The 18,702-nt window shown below is 38.9% G+C and overlaps 1 protein-coding gene across 1 annotated transcript in view; it reads left to right on the forward strand.

The window, feature by feature from the left end:
- The window catches only part of LOC117537167 (prominin-1-A-like), a gene marked incomplete at its 5' end in the record, with an annotated part of 88,733 nt that overhangs the window by 35,691 nt on the left and 34,340 nt on the right, over positions 1-18,702 (forward strand). The window contains 3 exon segments of the mRNA XM_034202307.1: positions 1,000-1,058; positions 1,569-1,595; positions 6,320-6,525. Of these exon segments, the coding sequence (XP_034058198.1) occupies positions 1,000-1,058; positions 1,569-1,595; positions 6,320-6,525 (292 nt within the window).

Genomic DNA, 18,702 nt, shown 5'->3' on the forward strand with positions numbered 1-18,702 from the left:
CTGCCCTTAGAGGAGGTGAGGTCCACCACCTGCCCACACCGCCTGTCAAATTGTCCCTCCCACATTGAGGATGCTTCCTACGCCCATGCCCCTACCAGTGTATAGCCAGCCAAGTTAATGAGGAATTGTTGGTCGTACTTATACTTTATGTATAATAAATTATGTTTATTCATTAAGAAAATAACTTGACATTTTAAGGTTGACAAATGTCCCTTTTATAATCATGTATACAAGTCAAGTATTCCCTTTATTGAATGTCGTCATGTTAGTTCTGGGTTGCATGGGAAAGTAAATGGTCAGATGGTTTATCAAAGACCCCACATTATGGGCTTCATCATCCAAGAACCATGTCTCACAAAAAGCAAACCTAAGATTAATTCTTTTTTTTAAAGGCATCTGAATTTTAAGATATTTTTTGCTAAGATACAATTTTAACTTTTAGCATTTCAAAAGTCAAAACAGGCCAAATACAAGGACTTTAACATCCAGCATCCCAGAATCCTGTAGGAAAGATTCCTTGTGATTTCTTCTGAGACCCGGAAAGCAGAATATCAACAGGATCCTAACGTGATGTCAAGAGAGGAATAAATACCAAAGCTTGTCATCCTGTCAGACTTGCCCCTGCCTAAACCAAAGAGGGAAGAAGGATAGATGCGATTGGCTGCGGACCCGCAGCGATTGGCTGCTTCCTGAAACTTTCTTGTCATAGATGAAAACAAAGAATCTAGTATTTGTTCCTGTTTCTGGAAAAGTCTCAAAACACACCCCGAATAAAAAAAATACACCAGAAATTGGGTTGTAAAATAAACACACAAACTTTGGACTATTGACCAAAGCAGAGTCGTTCATTTTCAAGATACTTATCCGCAAGACTGATTGATTTTAGTGACCCTAGTGTTTCTTATACACTGTGTTAGTATAGATATAGTATATACTGCAGTAATGGATATAGAAAAACAACCAAAGGTCTCTTCATGTGTTTTCTCTTTGTTGTTGCAGATCTTCTTGTCAAGCTAGCAAAGGAAAAGTTTGGCGCCATTCAGACGGAATACCAAAAGGTAACCTTGTGTGTGTTAAACTTCAAGTTGTTTTTCTTTTGCTTTCCCTTTGCCTTATTGCATTATGTTTTTCTGATTGGAAGCTGCAATTCACGATAAAACTACAGAAGAAATGTACCTCTGAGATACTCTGTAGTCTCAGGCTTTAATAGCTTTTAGAAGCCAAGGCAAGGCCATTTCTTTCACTGCCACATCTGAAAAAAATGGTAATTGCTTCTGGTCCAACCTGTGAATTTAGAGTGACATCATTAGGAACAACTTTGATAGTCCCTGAGATCAAAAGGCTACCTTCCTCTCAATAACGGGATGATTTGCTGTCTTTGTGCAGCGTTACGATAAGCAACTACTATGTGAATATGCATGCCAGTTTTCAATCATTTGATTTGTCTTTGTTGTTCTATTTCATCCACATGTTTTTGTTTGGTGGCTTGGCTCTTTCTTTGACGCTGCGTTGCCTTTGTCTTCTGCATGCCCTCTTCATCTGATCTGCTCTGCTCTGGCCTCCCTCAGCCAGAGAACATAGTGCTGACTCTTCAGGTAAAGTCTGCACACTGGTCTTATAGTGAAACCCATCCCCTTCCTCACCATGCTCCACTGTCCAGAGTCACCAGGGCTGCACAACTCCAGATACAAAATGATAAACTATATGTTGCATTCTTTTTGAGATTTTACAACACTTTCATTTATTTCATCATTTTATCATTTCAATATATTTGGGATCAGTTGTGCAGCCCTAAGACTCTCACCCAGCCCCCCTATCCACCTTATCGACATTTAGTTAGCTATGCTAATCTGTAGCTTGTGTCTCATTTGAGTTCTGGTTTAGATCAGCTTCATAGGAGCAACAATGTGACATTTATTTGACAAATGACATGTGTAACACCAATGTCATGGTCTGCAACTCCCCTGGGTTATGATAATTGTTAAATATTTCCCTTTATTTCCAAACTTGGTTGCTGAGCGTGTATCAAAAACCAGCATATTACCGTCAACCTAAAGGAAAAATAGCAATATGGGTTTGGCAATTTATCCTTAAATATCTCTACCTTTTTGACTGCATTAGTGTCAAAATGAACTTGTCAGCCTTATGATAAAGCAGATATGTTAAATGTGTTATGAACTATTAAAGAAACATACATGTTCATACAGAATAGCTTGAAATCTGCTGGTCAGCCGTCTAATTTGCGTCCATGCAGTATTTTCTCTAATATCCACGCAAGTATGAGAAACACACATGAACACACACACACACACACACACACACACACACACACACACACACACACACACACACACACACACACACGCACACTTGATATTTTGCTTGCCGATGTTGACAGAACTCTTTGCAGTATTATACATCTCCATACTGACCTTGACCCAGGGTTCTTACGGTCATTACAAACCTGGAAAAGTCATGGAAATTCAAAATGCTAATTCCAGGCCCTGGAAAACAATATTTTTCCCAAAGTTTTGGAAAGTCGTGGAAATGTAACTAAAGTTGCATCAAATATAATTTATATTTTATCTAATCGCCGAAATAGTAATACTATAATGATAATAAATACTGTATCGTATAGTAATGAAACGTAAAATGGAATTTAACTGTCGAGGTGTTTTGCTGGTGAGAGATTTTAGTTGCTTTAGCGTGTAGAAGCTAGTAAGCCTATTTTATTTGTTTTAGATAGGCACAACAGGTTTCATATGCAGACCTTATTTTCCTGTTCCATTTTCAAATAAACCATTTTCAGTGGTACCGCTGAGAAAGAGTCATGTTTTGGTCATTGAAAATTAGGTAACGGTCATTGAAAAATCATTGGAAATCATTGGTGAAAAAGTGTATGAACCCTGTTGAACCAACTGACTCACAGTTTGCAATGAAGCCACAGAAATAACCAAAACAAAGCCATACATATCCAATCGCCTCCGTACAGCTTTTATTAGGGGGAATCTTTTTTTCTAGTGCTTCCGGAAATGTTGTAGTTACAATATCAATACTTAAAAACTACCAACCGATGTTTACAAACTGCAGAATTGTGACAATCAATTTGCTTCAATACAAAACTTGAATTGGCAGATCTCGATTCTGTAGTGAAACTTTTTAAATGAACTAAATTCACGCCTGTGGCTGTTTTCTAAAGACTGTAATTCCAGAGCCAAACTGACAACAAAGGTAAAAAAAAAGGATGGTCCAAGTATGATCTCAATAAATATCCCAAAAGCTTAGTCCATTGTCATTAATAAAGTAACTGCAACCTTGATTGTTTAGTAAGAATTAGCCTTGACCATCCTCTTTATGTCACATAAAGGCATCACAGAGCAATCAGGCTTAAAAAGACGATTTCTAACCATAATTAGAGCAGGCAATTTCCCTGATTGTGTAACGCAAGTTAATCAGTGAAATGTGGGTGTAATCTTGGTTTAAATAAAAGCCTCCTAACAGTGGGTTTAAACAGTCCAGCTGTGATCAAAGGCCTGCTGCTGTTCTTCACTACTTAGAAAATCATAAATATGTCATGTTCCTCTTGTAGCTCCTGAGTGGCATCCAGTCCAATTTATCAAGCACCAAGATCTGAGCCACCATTATGAATCAAAACAGGAAGCACTACATGTACAAAGAACTGTGATGTTAATTCATTCACAGTGGATTCTGCAGCATTTATCTGGCAGTCAGTGAGCAGTTTAGGGTAACAACATATTGCTCAAGGACACTTCAGCAGGACTTGAGGGTGCTGCTTTGATTTACATCTGATTCAAATTTGAGAATTGCCTGTCCTCACCACTCATGATGATGCCACCTCATCCTCCAGTTTGCTCGTATTTTAAGGTCACCTTCTGCTTTTGGGCAATTGCCAAGACAAAGCTATGGTCCAAAAATAGTCAGAGCTGCAAGCCCTGAAAGAGTGGCGGTGGAAAAAACAACCTTTCTTTTGTGAAAATACACCCAATAACAAGCAAGGCCCAGAAGCAGAATAACAAGGCAAGCGTTCATATTTGCAAAATGTCCTAAAAACGGGTTTGACATTTGTGCTTTTAGATGGAGGGAAACTCGGGTTCCCTCATTGTCTCTCTGTTTCCAGTGACCCTAAAGTCATGTATGATTTCATTCCTTAAGGTCATAAAGAGTGTGACTGATAGTGTTTCTCCTCCTACATCTCGTAAACTCTGTTTTGAACACAGCCAGGAGCCTCACTCAGCCAAACAAGCGTTTAGAGGCTGGATTATGCTAACCGGCTGAGACTTCCAAGTTTGCACAGAGATTTAAGGAATGAACCAGAGAAGAATAGTCTTCTCTGCCGAGTTCAGAAGCCATTTATTTTCTCCCTTCATGTTAAAAAAGTAAAAAAGCCGCAGGGTCATTGACTTATGAAGGCGATTAAGATTAGTGTGAATCAGCCGGGGGAGCAGTTCGTCCATTCAGGAGCGATGATAGCAGCCCCGCTTTGATCCTTTCATTACGAGAAGCTATTGAACATCATTGTGACAAGTTACATGCGGTGTGGGAATTGCCAATCCCCTATTCAATTTTGCCAATTTCCAAAGCTGTGCTGAGTGTGGTGGAGATAGGGGCAGATTAAGCAGGAGCACTGTGGTACATGACAAGAGGAGGTGAGGCTCTACTGAGGACCTGCCAACAGCAGCAATTCACCCTCTCAGTATATCAGGGGGAAGTTCAAAGAAGTCACTTTGAATATTTCTAATATTCAATCAAAGTCGAGGGATTTCTTAGACTTTGTGATGTGCTGACTATTCAGAGACAAACGCAATCATATAGGGCAAACTATAGAAATACAGAGTTATCATGTATGACAGGCCGATGACCCTAAGCTTACTTCTTTGTTACCAGGCTCAGTCCATGCATTTTAATCCCCGAAACGTACTAGCTCTCTGATCTTACTAAACTTCTACTAACCGTTTAACCCAAAAAACGGCTCCCTTATTCGTAACAACACTACAAATATCAACATTTCAAAAGTGCATGTGAACTTGTATAACATTGTTTTACAGGTAAGAACGGCATTTCTTGAATGACAACAAAACACTACACCTGACTTAAGCTAATGCAGGCTAATAAAACAGTAACATGATACATTTTAGTAGTCATTTTATGATGAAGTGTATTGTGTTAAACTCAGAAGGGTTTGATATCAGTGGGATGGAGTCATTGTTATACCCTCCATGAAGGCAGGGCCTAAGGCTTTTATATCAAACTGCATTAGTTACATCTGAGTGTACAACAGGAATTTATAAAAGGCTCCGTAATGCTTCGATTTAAGGCGTTAAATATGGAGGTTTTTAACAAACGATATGGTACGAAATGTTTATCTTGAAACAAGTGACTGAAATCGTCCAGGAGATGATTTCACCTGTGTTTTGCCATTTCTTAATATCCTCTATGGGAAATAAACTAGAGCTGGTAAAGTGAAAATGTGCCCCTTTTTTCCACGACTTCCTCAAATGAATTATTAAAAAACAGATGAACTGCAGTCTAACAGGTGCTGTACCAAATGGGCAGTTTTGTCATTTTAAGATGAAAGTAGAGCAGTACAGTAACTGCCTTAAAGTGTATTTCTATTGAAGCAGGTTTTTCATCAGAAATGCTGCCTTTCCCCTTTCATTAGAGTTGAAAAAACCGCAACATGAATGGCTCCTTTGAGTTTTTGTCCCCATCATCCTTCATGTGTCGCTATCCTCTCAGCGCTTATTGCAGCTTATTAGAAATGTATGTAAAAACCCTTTGGCTTACTATTGCTCTTAATCAGCTTGCAGCATGGTGTGTGTGAGGAAAGCATTGCCATACCATAATTTCAAGGAAGAGTCTTGTTTCATAATGTTTGAATTGGCTTGTAGTATTTGAGCACTATTAAAAAATGATTTTCTAGCAATGAGTAGTGTTACGTAATGTGTTTATTGTTTACCCACAAATCCCTTTTGGACAAAGGAGTACAGAGAGAGTTTCCAGCAGTGGGATGATCCGACCAGATATTTTTAGATTTCTAAATATCCTCTGCCTCCTTGTGTGTGTCCTCCCTTTATGCCTTTATTTTTAATCTATCCTTTCTTCTATCCCACCTCATTCCAATTCTGTTTTCCTCAACAATCCCCATTTTACACTCTTGTTATTTAATCTCCCTTTTTATCTTCCGCCTCTGATCCCCCTTTTCCTTTAATCTAATGTCCATGTCCACCACCTTTCTCCTATATATCCTTTAATGAATTCTCCTTTATTCTTCATCTCATTCCTCCCCTGCTGACCCCAGGCCATCTACTATGAGATCGGCTTCGTAGTCTGTGCGGCGCTCGGCCTGCTGTTCGCCGTTCTGGTTCCGATAATCGGCATCTTCTTCTGCATGTGCCGCTGCTGCGATAACTGCGGCGGCGAGATGCACCAACGCCAGAGGAAAAACGCAGACTGTCGACGAGGCCTGCTGGGAACTCTGCTCTTCTCCACCTCACTGGTCATCACGTGAGTACGACACATATATGTACACATGAACTGGAGTTAAAAGCAAGCTACACTTCCATCTTTTATAGTGTGGTGTTAATGCACACATTCAGGCCGAAACACTCAGTGCACACATTCACCTCTGGTCATGTTGTGAGTGACTTTCACACACAAACACACACGGTCATCAGCTTTCCCCATCCCCCACAATCTCACTACTTACAGTATATCAGCATTTCAAAAGTGCATTTTATAACGTTGCTTTACAGGTAAGAACGGCATTTCTTCAACAACAACAAAACACTACACCTAGCTTACTAATACAACAGTAACATGATCAATTGTAGTAGTAATTGTATGATGAACTGCATTGTGTTATACTCTTTTGATAGCAATGGGATGGAGTCATTGTTATAACCTCCATGAAGGCAGGACCTAAGGCTTTTATATCAAACTGCATTAGTTACATCTGAGTGTACAACAGGAACTCTTGCTTTCTAAAAGGCTCCGTAACGCTTCAATTTAAGGCGTTAAATATGGAGGTTTTTAACAAACGATATGGTTCGAAATTTCAATCTTGAAACAAGTGACAGAAATCTTCCAAGAGATGATTTCACCTGTGTTTTGCGATTTGTTAATATCCTCTACAGCAGTGCTTCTCAAAGTGTGGTCCGCGGACCACTGGTGGTCCGTAAGCGCCCCCTCGTGGTCCGTGAGTATATTGGTAACATTTAACATTTTAAATAAATAAATACATTTAAGTTTTCCGCACTCTCGTGGGAATATCTCCGCAATGGAGCGCGCTAAAGTTTCATTTTCGATTGCATGATATAGCCCAGTACAACACCTTCATCACACTTGCGGCCACTTGTTTGTACCATTTTCAGGCGATTTGTAATCTGTTCTAGAGAAACGATGCGATTTTGGATATTTGTGGAGTTAGGTGGTCCACGAGTGTTTTTTTATTGGTTAAGTGGTCCTTGGTGTGAAAAAGTTTGAGAAACACTGCTCTACGGGAAGTAAACTGGAACTGTTAAAGTGAAAACTAAACACTACACCTGGCTTAAGTTAATGCAGGCTAATAAAACCGTAACATGATCAATTGTAGTAGTAATATTTTCTGTGTGTTTGTACAAATAGAGTTAAATGCAAGCTACACTTCCATCTTTTATAGTGCGGTGTTAATGCACACATTCAGGCCGAAACACACAGTGCACACATTCCCCTCTGGTCATCTTGTGAGTGAGTTTCACACACAAACACACACAGTCATCAGCTTTCCCCATCCCCCATGCTGTTTGCTATATATAGTAAAGTCCTACTGTAGACACTCTGTGGCAGCACCCTTCATGCTTGTGTTCATTCGGCACTGGTCACTATAATCTGCAGAGGGTTCATGTTGAATGAATGAGAAACAAAACCCTTCCCCACGATACAGAAGTTAATCACAGTTATTTTATATAACAAAGTATTTTATGTTTCAATTGGCTGTCCCCTCTACACCTTAATATTCTCCTTTGCTTTCTTGTATAATAATTGAAGGACCTACTGCTTCTGCCGTAAGGGTTTATTATATTACTGCTACAGCTGTCATTAAATATGCACATTTTAAGCAATTGGCTGATACTTTATCCAGAGGGGAATGCAGTGAATCTAGCACAGCGATTATTGCACACATTGCCAAAATGTCAAACTGTCGTAACAGTGGTGAATTTTTTTTATTTAGGGATTTAATAAATAGTACCTCAAACTATATTCTGGATGGACGCTCTTATACTGTAATAGACCTTTTGTTCTTACTTAAAACAGGTCAACTGCTTTTAAAAACATTAACCCTGTATCGAAATGATTGCCAAATCTTGTGAAACTTTTCTCCAGACTCGTTTCATTAAATCAAAGTTCTCTGCCGACCAAAACTGAACATTAAAAAGCCGCAACAGATCATGAGTATTTCTTAATCCACCTGTACTTCTTGTTGTAAGTATGCTTTCTCTACAGAATTGTTGAAGCAAGAGAAAAACAATCCTTTCTTTACTTCATTAGTATCACTCAGACAAATTACTCAAGAAATGATAACAGCAAATACTGTCTCAGTGCTCATATGGGAACATTCCTATATTGTTAATGAAGGGGTGGAAACTAAAGTAAGTAATGATATACCAGCTCAAGTTGCACAAGATAAGGGAAATGTGTAAGGGAGTGGGCTGAAAATGTTTGAGTTTTAACTTCATCAGTAAGTACAAAACTGTACATTAAAACAGATAATGTTCAGATGAGCCAGACATACGTATTTTTTAATCCACATTTCTGTCTAAAATGATGTGTATATTTTAAAGTGTAAGTCTTTTTTTGCACTAGAAAAGTCCCTCTTATTGTAAGTATGCCTTCACTGAAGTATTTTTTAAGCAAAAGAAAAACAATACTTTCGAAGATCTCATGACCTAAAAATAACTCATTACATGGAGATTTCTTAATCTAATCTAATATAAACTCAAGAAATGATAACAGCAAGCAAAACCTGTTTCAGTGCTCATATGTCATATGGGAACATTCCTATCATTGTTTAATGAAGTGGTGGAAACTTCTAAAGTACGTCATGATATGCCAGCTTGAACTGCTGGAAATGTATAAGGGGGTTGGCTGAACACGTTTTTTTAACTTTTTCTATACAAGCCTATAATCTGGCTGTCAGTGAAACTCATCTCTCAGAAAATAATCTGTTTCATTGTCTCTGCGGTAGAAGAGGCATTACCCACGGGGGTCCACAGAACAAAAGGTCGGGGAGCGCTGCGTGAGGACTGCAGGGATCCAGGAGTGTACTTAGTTTGATGTTCTTTGACTTTTTGTCTTCCTTGGAACGGAACCAGGCTATTAGAAATTCCAGGGCAATATCTTAGAAGCCGAGACGTGAGAGTCTGAGAGCATCCTCAGAGCATCCTCAGAGCTCTTATTAAATCTCCCCAGCTACCAGGCAGAGAGGCTGCAGAGGCTCTAATGAAGCAATTACAGGCAGAGGAGAGGGATGAGCACCGAGCTGCAGGGTCAGACTGCTTTTTACCGCCGCTAGAAAGCTGACAGCGAGGCACTGAGGAGTGGCGGGGGTGATATTGATTTTTCAAGAACTGTTAAAATCAGATTAGGAGGAGTTAAAGACACCCACATAAAGGTGAGGACAATGAAGTGGCTGAGGAGGAGATAGGAGAGTAAAAGTGCCGAAAACACAAGGATGTTTACCAGACCTGGACACTGTGGTAGTTCATACTGTTCAGTACAGCTGTCAACAATAAGTATAGATCTTATGAAGGACAGGATGTTCATTTATGAAAAATTACGCAAGTGAAGAAAAGTTAATTTTAAGTGAGCTACCCAGTACACACTCTGCCAATCTATTTGATATAAAACAAACCCCAGAACAAATCTCTTTAGGTGCATTTTGGACATTCTGTAGTCATGCTTTATGAATTTGATAGTGTAATTTGTGATATTGAGCTTCATAAATAACATTTGATTGATTGATTGATAAAACATACATTTTTGTATGCGACATGATTGCAGTGAATACATTTTTGAATACATCCAAGTAACAGAGTTGCATCTAAACCAGACCCATTTACAATAATAACATAACACTAAATATGTTGTGGGTATCTTTGAGTATTTGGAAAGTACTTCAACTGTTTTCCAAATACTTATATAAGGCTTATATCATATTTTATATGGGGTTTATGACAGAATCAGGGCATGAGATGATAAGAGAAAAACACTCTTGAATGACCCTTTACTCCGATGGTGGTAGGGTCAAACCCCAGAGGAAGTGCGAAAAAGTCGTAGTTTAAAACGTGAATAAGTAATGTTCACTGGGTCAGAGCGGTAGCTGTAGGGATTTGATTCACACGGATGCAAGTCATGCTGAAAATGCACACAGTCCTGCACAACTGCTATGGCTGTTAAACGTCTTAGTAAAAAAAAAAAGGCCTGTTTTCAAACACACAACAGATGTGAAGTTCAGGAGATAATTTGGTATTGCAGAGGGAATGGTTAATCCTTTAATTACTATGCCATGTTATAACATCAAAGCTGTATGCCAAACAAATGTGAAACATGTAGTAGGAAACTCAAAGTGACGTGTGTTAGCATCACAGATGACATCCCACCCACGAACTGCCATTTGGAAACAAGTTTAGAGTGAAGTGAATTGGAATTGTTATAATGATATCAGCAATGATGCAGCAGTAATGGATGCAGGCTTGTCATGGTTATGTCTGGTGAATCCAGCAGTAGTGAACCTAAATAACCCAACTTTTCCAAAACATTGGGCATATAAGTGAACATCAGCATTCATATGAATGAATGTGGACTCCTCTTAAGTAGCTTAAAGGTTTTATTCCACACTGTCTGACAGTATATCTTTCGACCGGCGTGTTGCAGTTGTTCATTTCATGGCTGCCCTTTTCCATTAAATGGGGAATTCTATGTCTTGTGCATCAATAACACACATTTATATACATTTGATTAAAAGTAACCTTGATATATGTATTGTCTTTGGAGAAAATTGATGTCCATAGGGTTGAACAATGCTTGTTTGCAATGAAATCCAAGTATAACTTTATATAATCTACAACCCTCTCACCTGCAAAGCTACATTCCCATAAAACTGCAGTTTCATTTCAATAAAACTAAACTGCAGTTTCATTGCATACAGATATATTTTGTCCCAGATTATGTTCCCAGACTAAAACATGTGGTTGACGTTAACTCAACAAAACTACCTGGTTAGGTTCTGTATAAAATCATTGTTTGGCTTAAAATAAGTATGTTTTTTGCTAAAGCCCGCGTCACACTGTCCCGAAATTGACACCATATGGATACACGATAAAGGAAATGTTCATATTCGGCTCTGATCGTAGCAACACCGGGCCATTCGTGAGGGCATCTTAACCATCGTATGACCGCCGGTGGAGTTTCTCAGGCTCCGGCAGCAACTTCGTGAGCGGTGGCAAAATCTTTGGCATGCCAAACAATGGCCGAAGGACCTTGCGAAGGTTCATTTTCGTGTTGAATTCGTGTCTCCATTTTGCCCTTCGTAAGGCCATCGTGAGGGCATCTTGTCAAATCGTGTCATCTTCGCCTTTACTTCGTGTGATCGTCAGCGCCATCGGGCATTTTTCGCCTCACGAAGACAATACGAAGGAAACAAGAAGCTGCCCGATTATCTTAGGAAGGCAACACGACTACGTGAAGCCCTCACAATGCCGTCGTGTAGCCATCGTATTATAGTACGATGACATCGAGATTGCATTTATTGCACAACAAAATCATGTAAACATATTATGAAAATAACCCAATTTGTATTCTGTGAAACTGAAAAGGATATTACATTGTTTTTGTTGATTCCGTTGCTGTTGTATGTCTTATATGTAATTTAGGTTAACTTCCTGTTTTATTTAGATGCTTTTATTTTGAAGGCGAGTTTACGCTGTTCACAGGAAGTTGTTGTTGCTAAGGAAACAACATGACGGAGTGTGTGGTTCAGGTGCCATCGTGTGGCCTTCTGTAGGCATACTTGCTTCGGCTGTTGCTTGGCCGTTGTCCAAGTTCGGGGCCATCTTCGTGCGAAATTCACAATTCCATATTCGTGTGTCCATCTGGTGTCAATTTCGGAACAGTGTGACAGGGGCTTTACTGAAGTTACAGATGTGAGTCAAACTTAATTTTGGGTGAGGATGGATTCACATGGAACACAAGAGCCAACCACCTCAATACAAGCACTTATACTGACATTAATACAAAACCTCAAAATCAAACGTTGTATGGCACAAAATACATTTACCTTAAATTGCCCATGCAGTTTTTTCATAGACTCCAACTGTGCAAAGCCTTCACAGATGAGCCATGTTACTTCAGCATGTGTTTAACGTATCATGTCTCAGCTCATGCATACATACATGAACTGTGTAGTAAATGGCATGTTGCACCAAGCCTGCCAGCTATGAAGATGTCACACCGTACATTATTAAATCCACAGCAGCAGCTTTTTCAGTCTCTACTAACCAGAGTCCACACGCCTGATTTATAATGATAAAATGAAAGATCCTTCCCTCTGTTCCGGCCAAGTGGAAGACCCCTGCCTCATGTAGTTACCCAGAATGCATTTCAGCAAGCTATTTCAGTCGCAGGGTGTCCAACGCTATTAACACAAAAGGTCTTAACATTATGGGCTTAGTAATTCATGCTAATCGTAAGGAGTCTAATTAATGATAATGTAGTGCCTGCACTTTAAACCTCAGTCAGTTTGAATGTGAAATATGAAATATTCAGTCTTTACCTTCTAGCTAACAGAGACACAAGAACTCATCTTAGAAATCATGTAAGCAAATACAAAAAAGGATTATATTAGGTTTACATTTTGGTAAATATTCGCATTTTAGAGGTCATACTTTTACCTCATGTGGAAGCGAAACAACAGTCAGCCGTTGTGTAAAAACGAAAGGAAGAAAGCGCTGCCAGCATGCCGAAGAGCTGTTTCATAATGGACTGCATAAATACAATAATGCAATATTTAAACATAACTTTACATATAAAGCAATAGGAGAGCAACATGATGCAAAAGTTTCTAAGGAGCTGTGCAGCGTATTCCGAAATAAGACAATATGTCCACACAATGCCTTTGAAGTAGTTGTTTTCCTCAGGTTAACAAATGCTTTGAAATGAGACAACGTGTCTGTAGGCATTCAGACTTTGTTCAGTGCTGTGTATTATATTAAGCAATTTACATGTTAGAAAACTCGTATCAGCTGATTTTGGATCTAAAAAGCCCCTTTTTTTAAGATATTGTTTGTTATCCGGTATTTTTAGAGGTGGCATAGGGAGTGTTACAATTGTATTGCAATACAAGACCTCCAGAGCAGAATCAGAGGGTTGATCAAATCATGTATTCTGCCTTGGGCCAGTTCTGATGAAAACATAACGTGTGAGGTAGCCAAACCCTTAATCTGTGTGTGAGTTTAGTTTACAGCCTGTATGGGCTTAGGGGGAAACACACAGTAGGTCGTCTCTTAATAATGTGACAAGAGTTATTAGCACATTATTCTGCTGAATTATTAATAAAGTGACCCAATTAACGAGTAGAAACAAATGTTCCTTACTTGTCCTCTTGTTATTTCTCTGAAGGGAAGCAGGAGTTCAGCGGCTACGGCCTAGAGACAAATACATCTAATGTCAAATCTATCTAGAAACACACGTCTGTATGTACATTTGAAGTTAGAAACTCCAAAGACCACTGTAAACACTGCTAGGATTGTACTTCTCTATTTTGCTTTCTATAATGTTGTAGTTGTTATAGCTCTTAATAACTTTAAATAACTGGTATTTGGTGCTTTATTGAACAGTGTTTGTTTGCTAACTGATTGTAGTGAGCACACACAGGTTCACCTACTTACTGCTGACACAAATACATGAACACAATCTTTCTCGAAACACAAAACCAAGCGCACAATTAGTCACTTAGAGACACACAAGCAAACATCCTCTTCCTCTGTTAGCAGCCTCTCCGGGGAGTCGTCACATCCAGCGCTATTTTTAGTGGATTCATTAATACTGAGATGAAGTTCACTCTGTCACAGACGATGAAGATGTCACTTTCTGAATACATGTAAATGTCAAGCTACAGGGATGGAAAAAAATGTGACATGACAAATCCGAGTTATGGAGAAGTTTGCTGGTTTAACATATTGGTTTATTTTAACCCCAAGATATGAGACAGAACTTTACTCAAGGGGGCCGCTGCAGCAAAAAGAATAGGGGAAAGGGGATTACACGTAAAAAATCAAATAGATTCTAAAAGTTCTATATAAAAATAGCCAAATATTTAGTAGAAGAATTTATATATTTGCTTCATTTCATACTGTCGTAGCTGCCTTATTCATAGATACATTTTCATATGTTTTTGATCTACAGGAGTTTCACGAATGTGCCCAGAAGATAAAGTACCTAAGTGTAAATTATTCAGAATAGCTTTAAGAAGATCAATAGAAGTGTTGAGATTTCCGTCTTGAAACCCTTTCAAAAACACGGCTGCTCTCCGCATTCCTGAATCATTTATTTTGGAGATGACAAGTTGTTGAATTTCAAGTTAAATTTCCTCTAATGAACTAAACAGATCTCAGCTCAGATCCCTTTCTACAAATCATGATACCCAATACACTTATGATTGCTACCCAGCTTGCAGACACCACAAAATGTCAGCTTTTCACAAACCACTGCTAATTAACTGGAGAGCTTGTTGTCAGAATTTCCCATAATTGATCACATCTCCCGGCGAGACGATCATTCAAAGTTTCCCTTTTCTCTGATTTATAGCTGAAATCCATTTTAGTTTTTACTAATTACATTTTTTCCTCATCGTGGTGTCTTTCACGGTCTGTGGGTTCTCGCAGTGTGCTCGCTCCAAATCAATACACCAAATAGTCAATAGTCAGGAATTCTACGAAGTGAAACTAATTGATGTTCACAGCTCGGTCAGGGCTTCTTTTGAATGTATTTGAGACCTTTGTGTTGATGATAAGGCACATTGTTTCAGAGGAGAGGGAAAATATGTGAGAAGGCGAAGTGACGTACGGCTGAGAGGTGGTTTCTATCTTATGGACAACTGGCTAGGGGGATTTATTACCTAGAAAGAGCAGCATTGCTAATACAGATGCCTTTCTCATCATTTATTTTTGATACTGTTTTTTAACTTTGTGGCAAGCATATTGAGGGATAAATGTCCAGTTGCCAGATTTAAAAATATATCGCAACTCTTCTTTCCAGCTCTGGCTTCTGCTTTTTGTTACATGACATTACATGTCACTTGTTAGACGCTTTTATCCAAAGCGACTTACATACTCAATACTGTGGACAATCCCCACAGAAGCAATTTGGGGTGAAGTGTCTCAGGGACACAACGACATGCTGACTGCAGTGGGGTTTGAACCTGATCCGAACACCAACGCACAACCCACTGTGCCACACGCCTCGCCTTGTTCACTCATCTTTAGGATCTCTGGTGATTGTCTTTCTATATTAGTAAAGTACTATATGTCCAGACAAAATAAATCATCCTTATGATTCTCAGAAACAAGGAATGACTCTACTTGTTCACGATCTTCATCTAAACTCCGAGTTTAAAGTAGATACTCATTTAGACTTTTAAAGTGACACTTTTTCATTATGCAGTAGGAGAAGATCAATCAACTTCTCCATGACATTGAATGAAAGTATTGTGGTGAAAGAATCAATTGTGCAGTTAATGACACACACAAATTCATTTAAATTATGCATCTAATAAACTAGAAGGGAACTCGTAACATTTATGTAAAGTTATGGTTTCTTTCCTTGGCTCATGCTACAACACCCTTTCACCAAGTGTCATGAAAATCAGGCAAGTTAGATTATTTGTAATCCTACTAACAAGCAGACCAAACGAACGAAAGAAACTCCTTTACAAATCGGTAATAGGTATTTGCTGCTCTTGATATTTGATGATAAAAACGTACTGCCTAAATGCATTTGCAGTGAAAATGAAAAATGGGCAGGCAGCCAGAAGGTCAAACAGCCCAGGATGCAGGTCACACCTAAAGTTCATTCGATTTCAACCATACTCAAAATGGAACAAGGTGAACAATATTGGGTAGTGGCATTTACAATGATTTGGAAACTAAAGTCACGTGGACATGTTTCTTGAGAGAATGCATATTGGACTTACAGCTCTCTTAAAACTGCAAGTTTGACAGGACTTTGAAAGACAGATGAACTGATCGTTATCACCATACATGTTGTACTCTTCAGTCTGTATAATCCCATATCTGTGTATCTTTTCCTACAGTAACTGTGTAAACTCCACATTGATCTTGTGATAAACATATGCAATGAACAAAACTCAACACACCCTCCTTGGAATCACATTGATTGCAATCATTAATACGAATAGCTGTGAAATCAATGAGAAAAAATCTGTGACTATGGGCCTGATGTACAAACGTCGTGCCTGCATTAAAACCATGCATAAGTTTCTTCCCACACAAAAACTGGCATACAACGCTTTTCCTATTCCTTAAATGTCAAGTTGGAATGAGTATGATTTGTTTGGTTGCAGCAGTTTTGCCTTGCTATATTTGCAATTTCTCCTGCTGTGTCCGCCATTTCGTAGCTATGTTTTGTATTTGTGATTAGGATTTGGCACCTTGTCCTGACCTTTTAATAGAGGCTAAGGCGAAACAATGTCCTAAAATCGGCAAGTTGAAAAGCAAACAGTAACATTTTGAGAGAGGGATTGAGAAGGGTTTGTTTTTATTTATCTTTTAAGGAAAATCCTAACCGCTTTTTGAATGTTTATGAGGGATGAATTCGTACCCATCATTTCGTTCTCTCTGTGCATAGTCGTGAGTTTCATGCCTCGGGCCGTGTTTGCTCCGCGCTGAGCCGACTGAATGGGAAATAGACCGAACCATTAAAACCAATCACTGTGATTCAGCGAGTCTCTGACTTTACAGAACTTCAGGTTTCCTCACAAACAGTCCTCCTTCTTGTATTAAGAGACAGAGAGCTTCTTAGTTAAATGCAAATTAAAGCTGATTCAATAAAAACATGTTTGATAAGTCGAGGCTTAATAGAGTGCAAGAAGTTGTTATGAAGTTGCATTCCTTCCACAGCTATTCCTTGTTGTTTTGTTTTGTACAGCTGACATTTATTTTTAAATCCCACGGTTAATATTTGCTTGAAAGGTTAATTATTTTCATAACCTCAATCAATCCAGGGATGGTTTACCTGAGCAGAACAAATCTGTTTTTTGATATCTCAAAGTAATCCCTGTCTCTCTCCTTAAGAAATCTATACTGACACGTTTCTTGCTCAGCGGCTCACATCCTCGCTTGAACCCAGTAGTTACAAAACTGGAAAACCGGAGTTTAAAAAGGGGGCGCAGAGAGGCTGAACTCCAATGAATGAGTTGAATAACAGAGTCCACCACAGACAAATTGCAAATCCTTGACATTTATGTGAAAGAGGGTTGAATTGAAATAGGCGGACTGAGAGGGGATCTGCACAGATGTGCCTCAGGCTAAAAAGAGGAAGGCTGCAAGTGCATGCAGAGTTTATTTCATTTCATTTGTATTTGTTCCGTTCATGGAATGCACAACTTATGTATAATAATTGTTTACAATCTGTTTAGTGTCTCTGTGAACACACACCGTTGACCAAAAAGGAGCAGGGAGAAGAAAATAATCTTATATGACCTGCCCTTTTCAACAAAAAAAAAAAATAGATGGTCTTCATATTTCTTATTCACAGCCAAACATAACAGTATCGTAGGATAATAAGAGAAACACAAAAACGTACTACAAAAAATACTTAGTTCCCACTTGACAGTTAACGGAAATAAACAAAACAACAACACCAAAACATCACATGTTTCACCCTCATCTGAGTCCTGCTGGAGAAGATCTGTGAGGTGACATACAGAAATAGTTTTCTGCTTGAAAATAAAAAGTGTCTAATCTTGTTTAGACATCGCATTACATTGTTCCAGCTGTTAAATCAATTGCAACACTTCCTCTGACTGTATGTTTTAAAGTTTAATCATGAAACAATATGAACTTTAGAGGAGCTTTTTAAGATACTACTGTATTAAAGTGACCGTCTTTGGCTGTTTGCACGACTCTGAGCCATACAGGCTGTTTGGTTCAGAGTTTAGTATTCATATCATTCCTGGACTGTTTAGAGTGGAGTTAATGTTCTGTTTTCTCCCATCAGACCACTGCTGCCAGGTTTCAGACAGAAACTTACGAAAACTGATCAAAACAGCACTGTTATCTTTACTGGGTTTTCAGAGCAAAATCCCCAAAGTCAAAACTACTCGGTGTCTGTTTAAATTCTTTATGGGACACCGTGCTGCTCAGAGCCGAGTTCAGACTCTGGCTCTGAGAAATGAGTGCAAAACAGAGACGCTATAAAAGGGATATAACAATGGCTAGTCGAGGAGAAAACACTATTAAGTGGAAGACAAACAAGCTAGCCAGAGGTATAACTGTGATGAAATTGAACTTAAAAGGGACTCGTGGAATGTGGCATTTGATGGGAGTGTATAGTGAATGAAAGACTGTTTAAATTACAATATAAAATTAAAGCTGCAAGCAGCGTTGAGCGGGTCTTCGACGCTCCACA

The sequence above is a fragment of the Gymnodraco acuticeps genome, unplaced genomic scaffold (assembly GCF_902827175.1).
Source record: "Gymnodraco acuticeps unplaced genomic scaffold, fGymAcu1.1, whole genome shotgun sequence".
NCBI classification, from domain to species: domain Eukaryota; kingdom Metazoa; phylum Chordata; class Actinopteri; order Perciformes; family Bathydraconidae; genus Gymnodraco; species Gymnodraco acuticeps.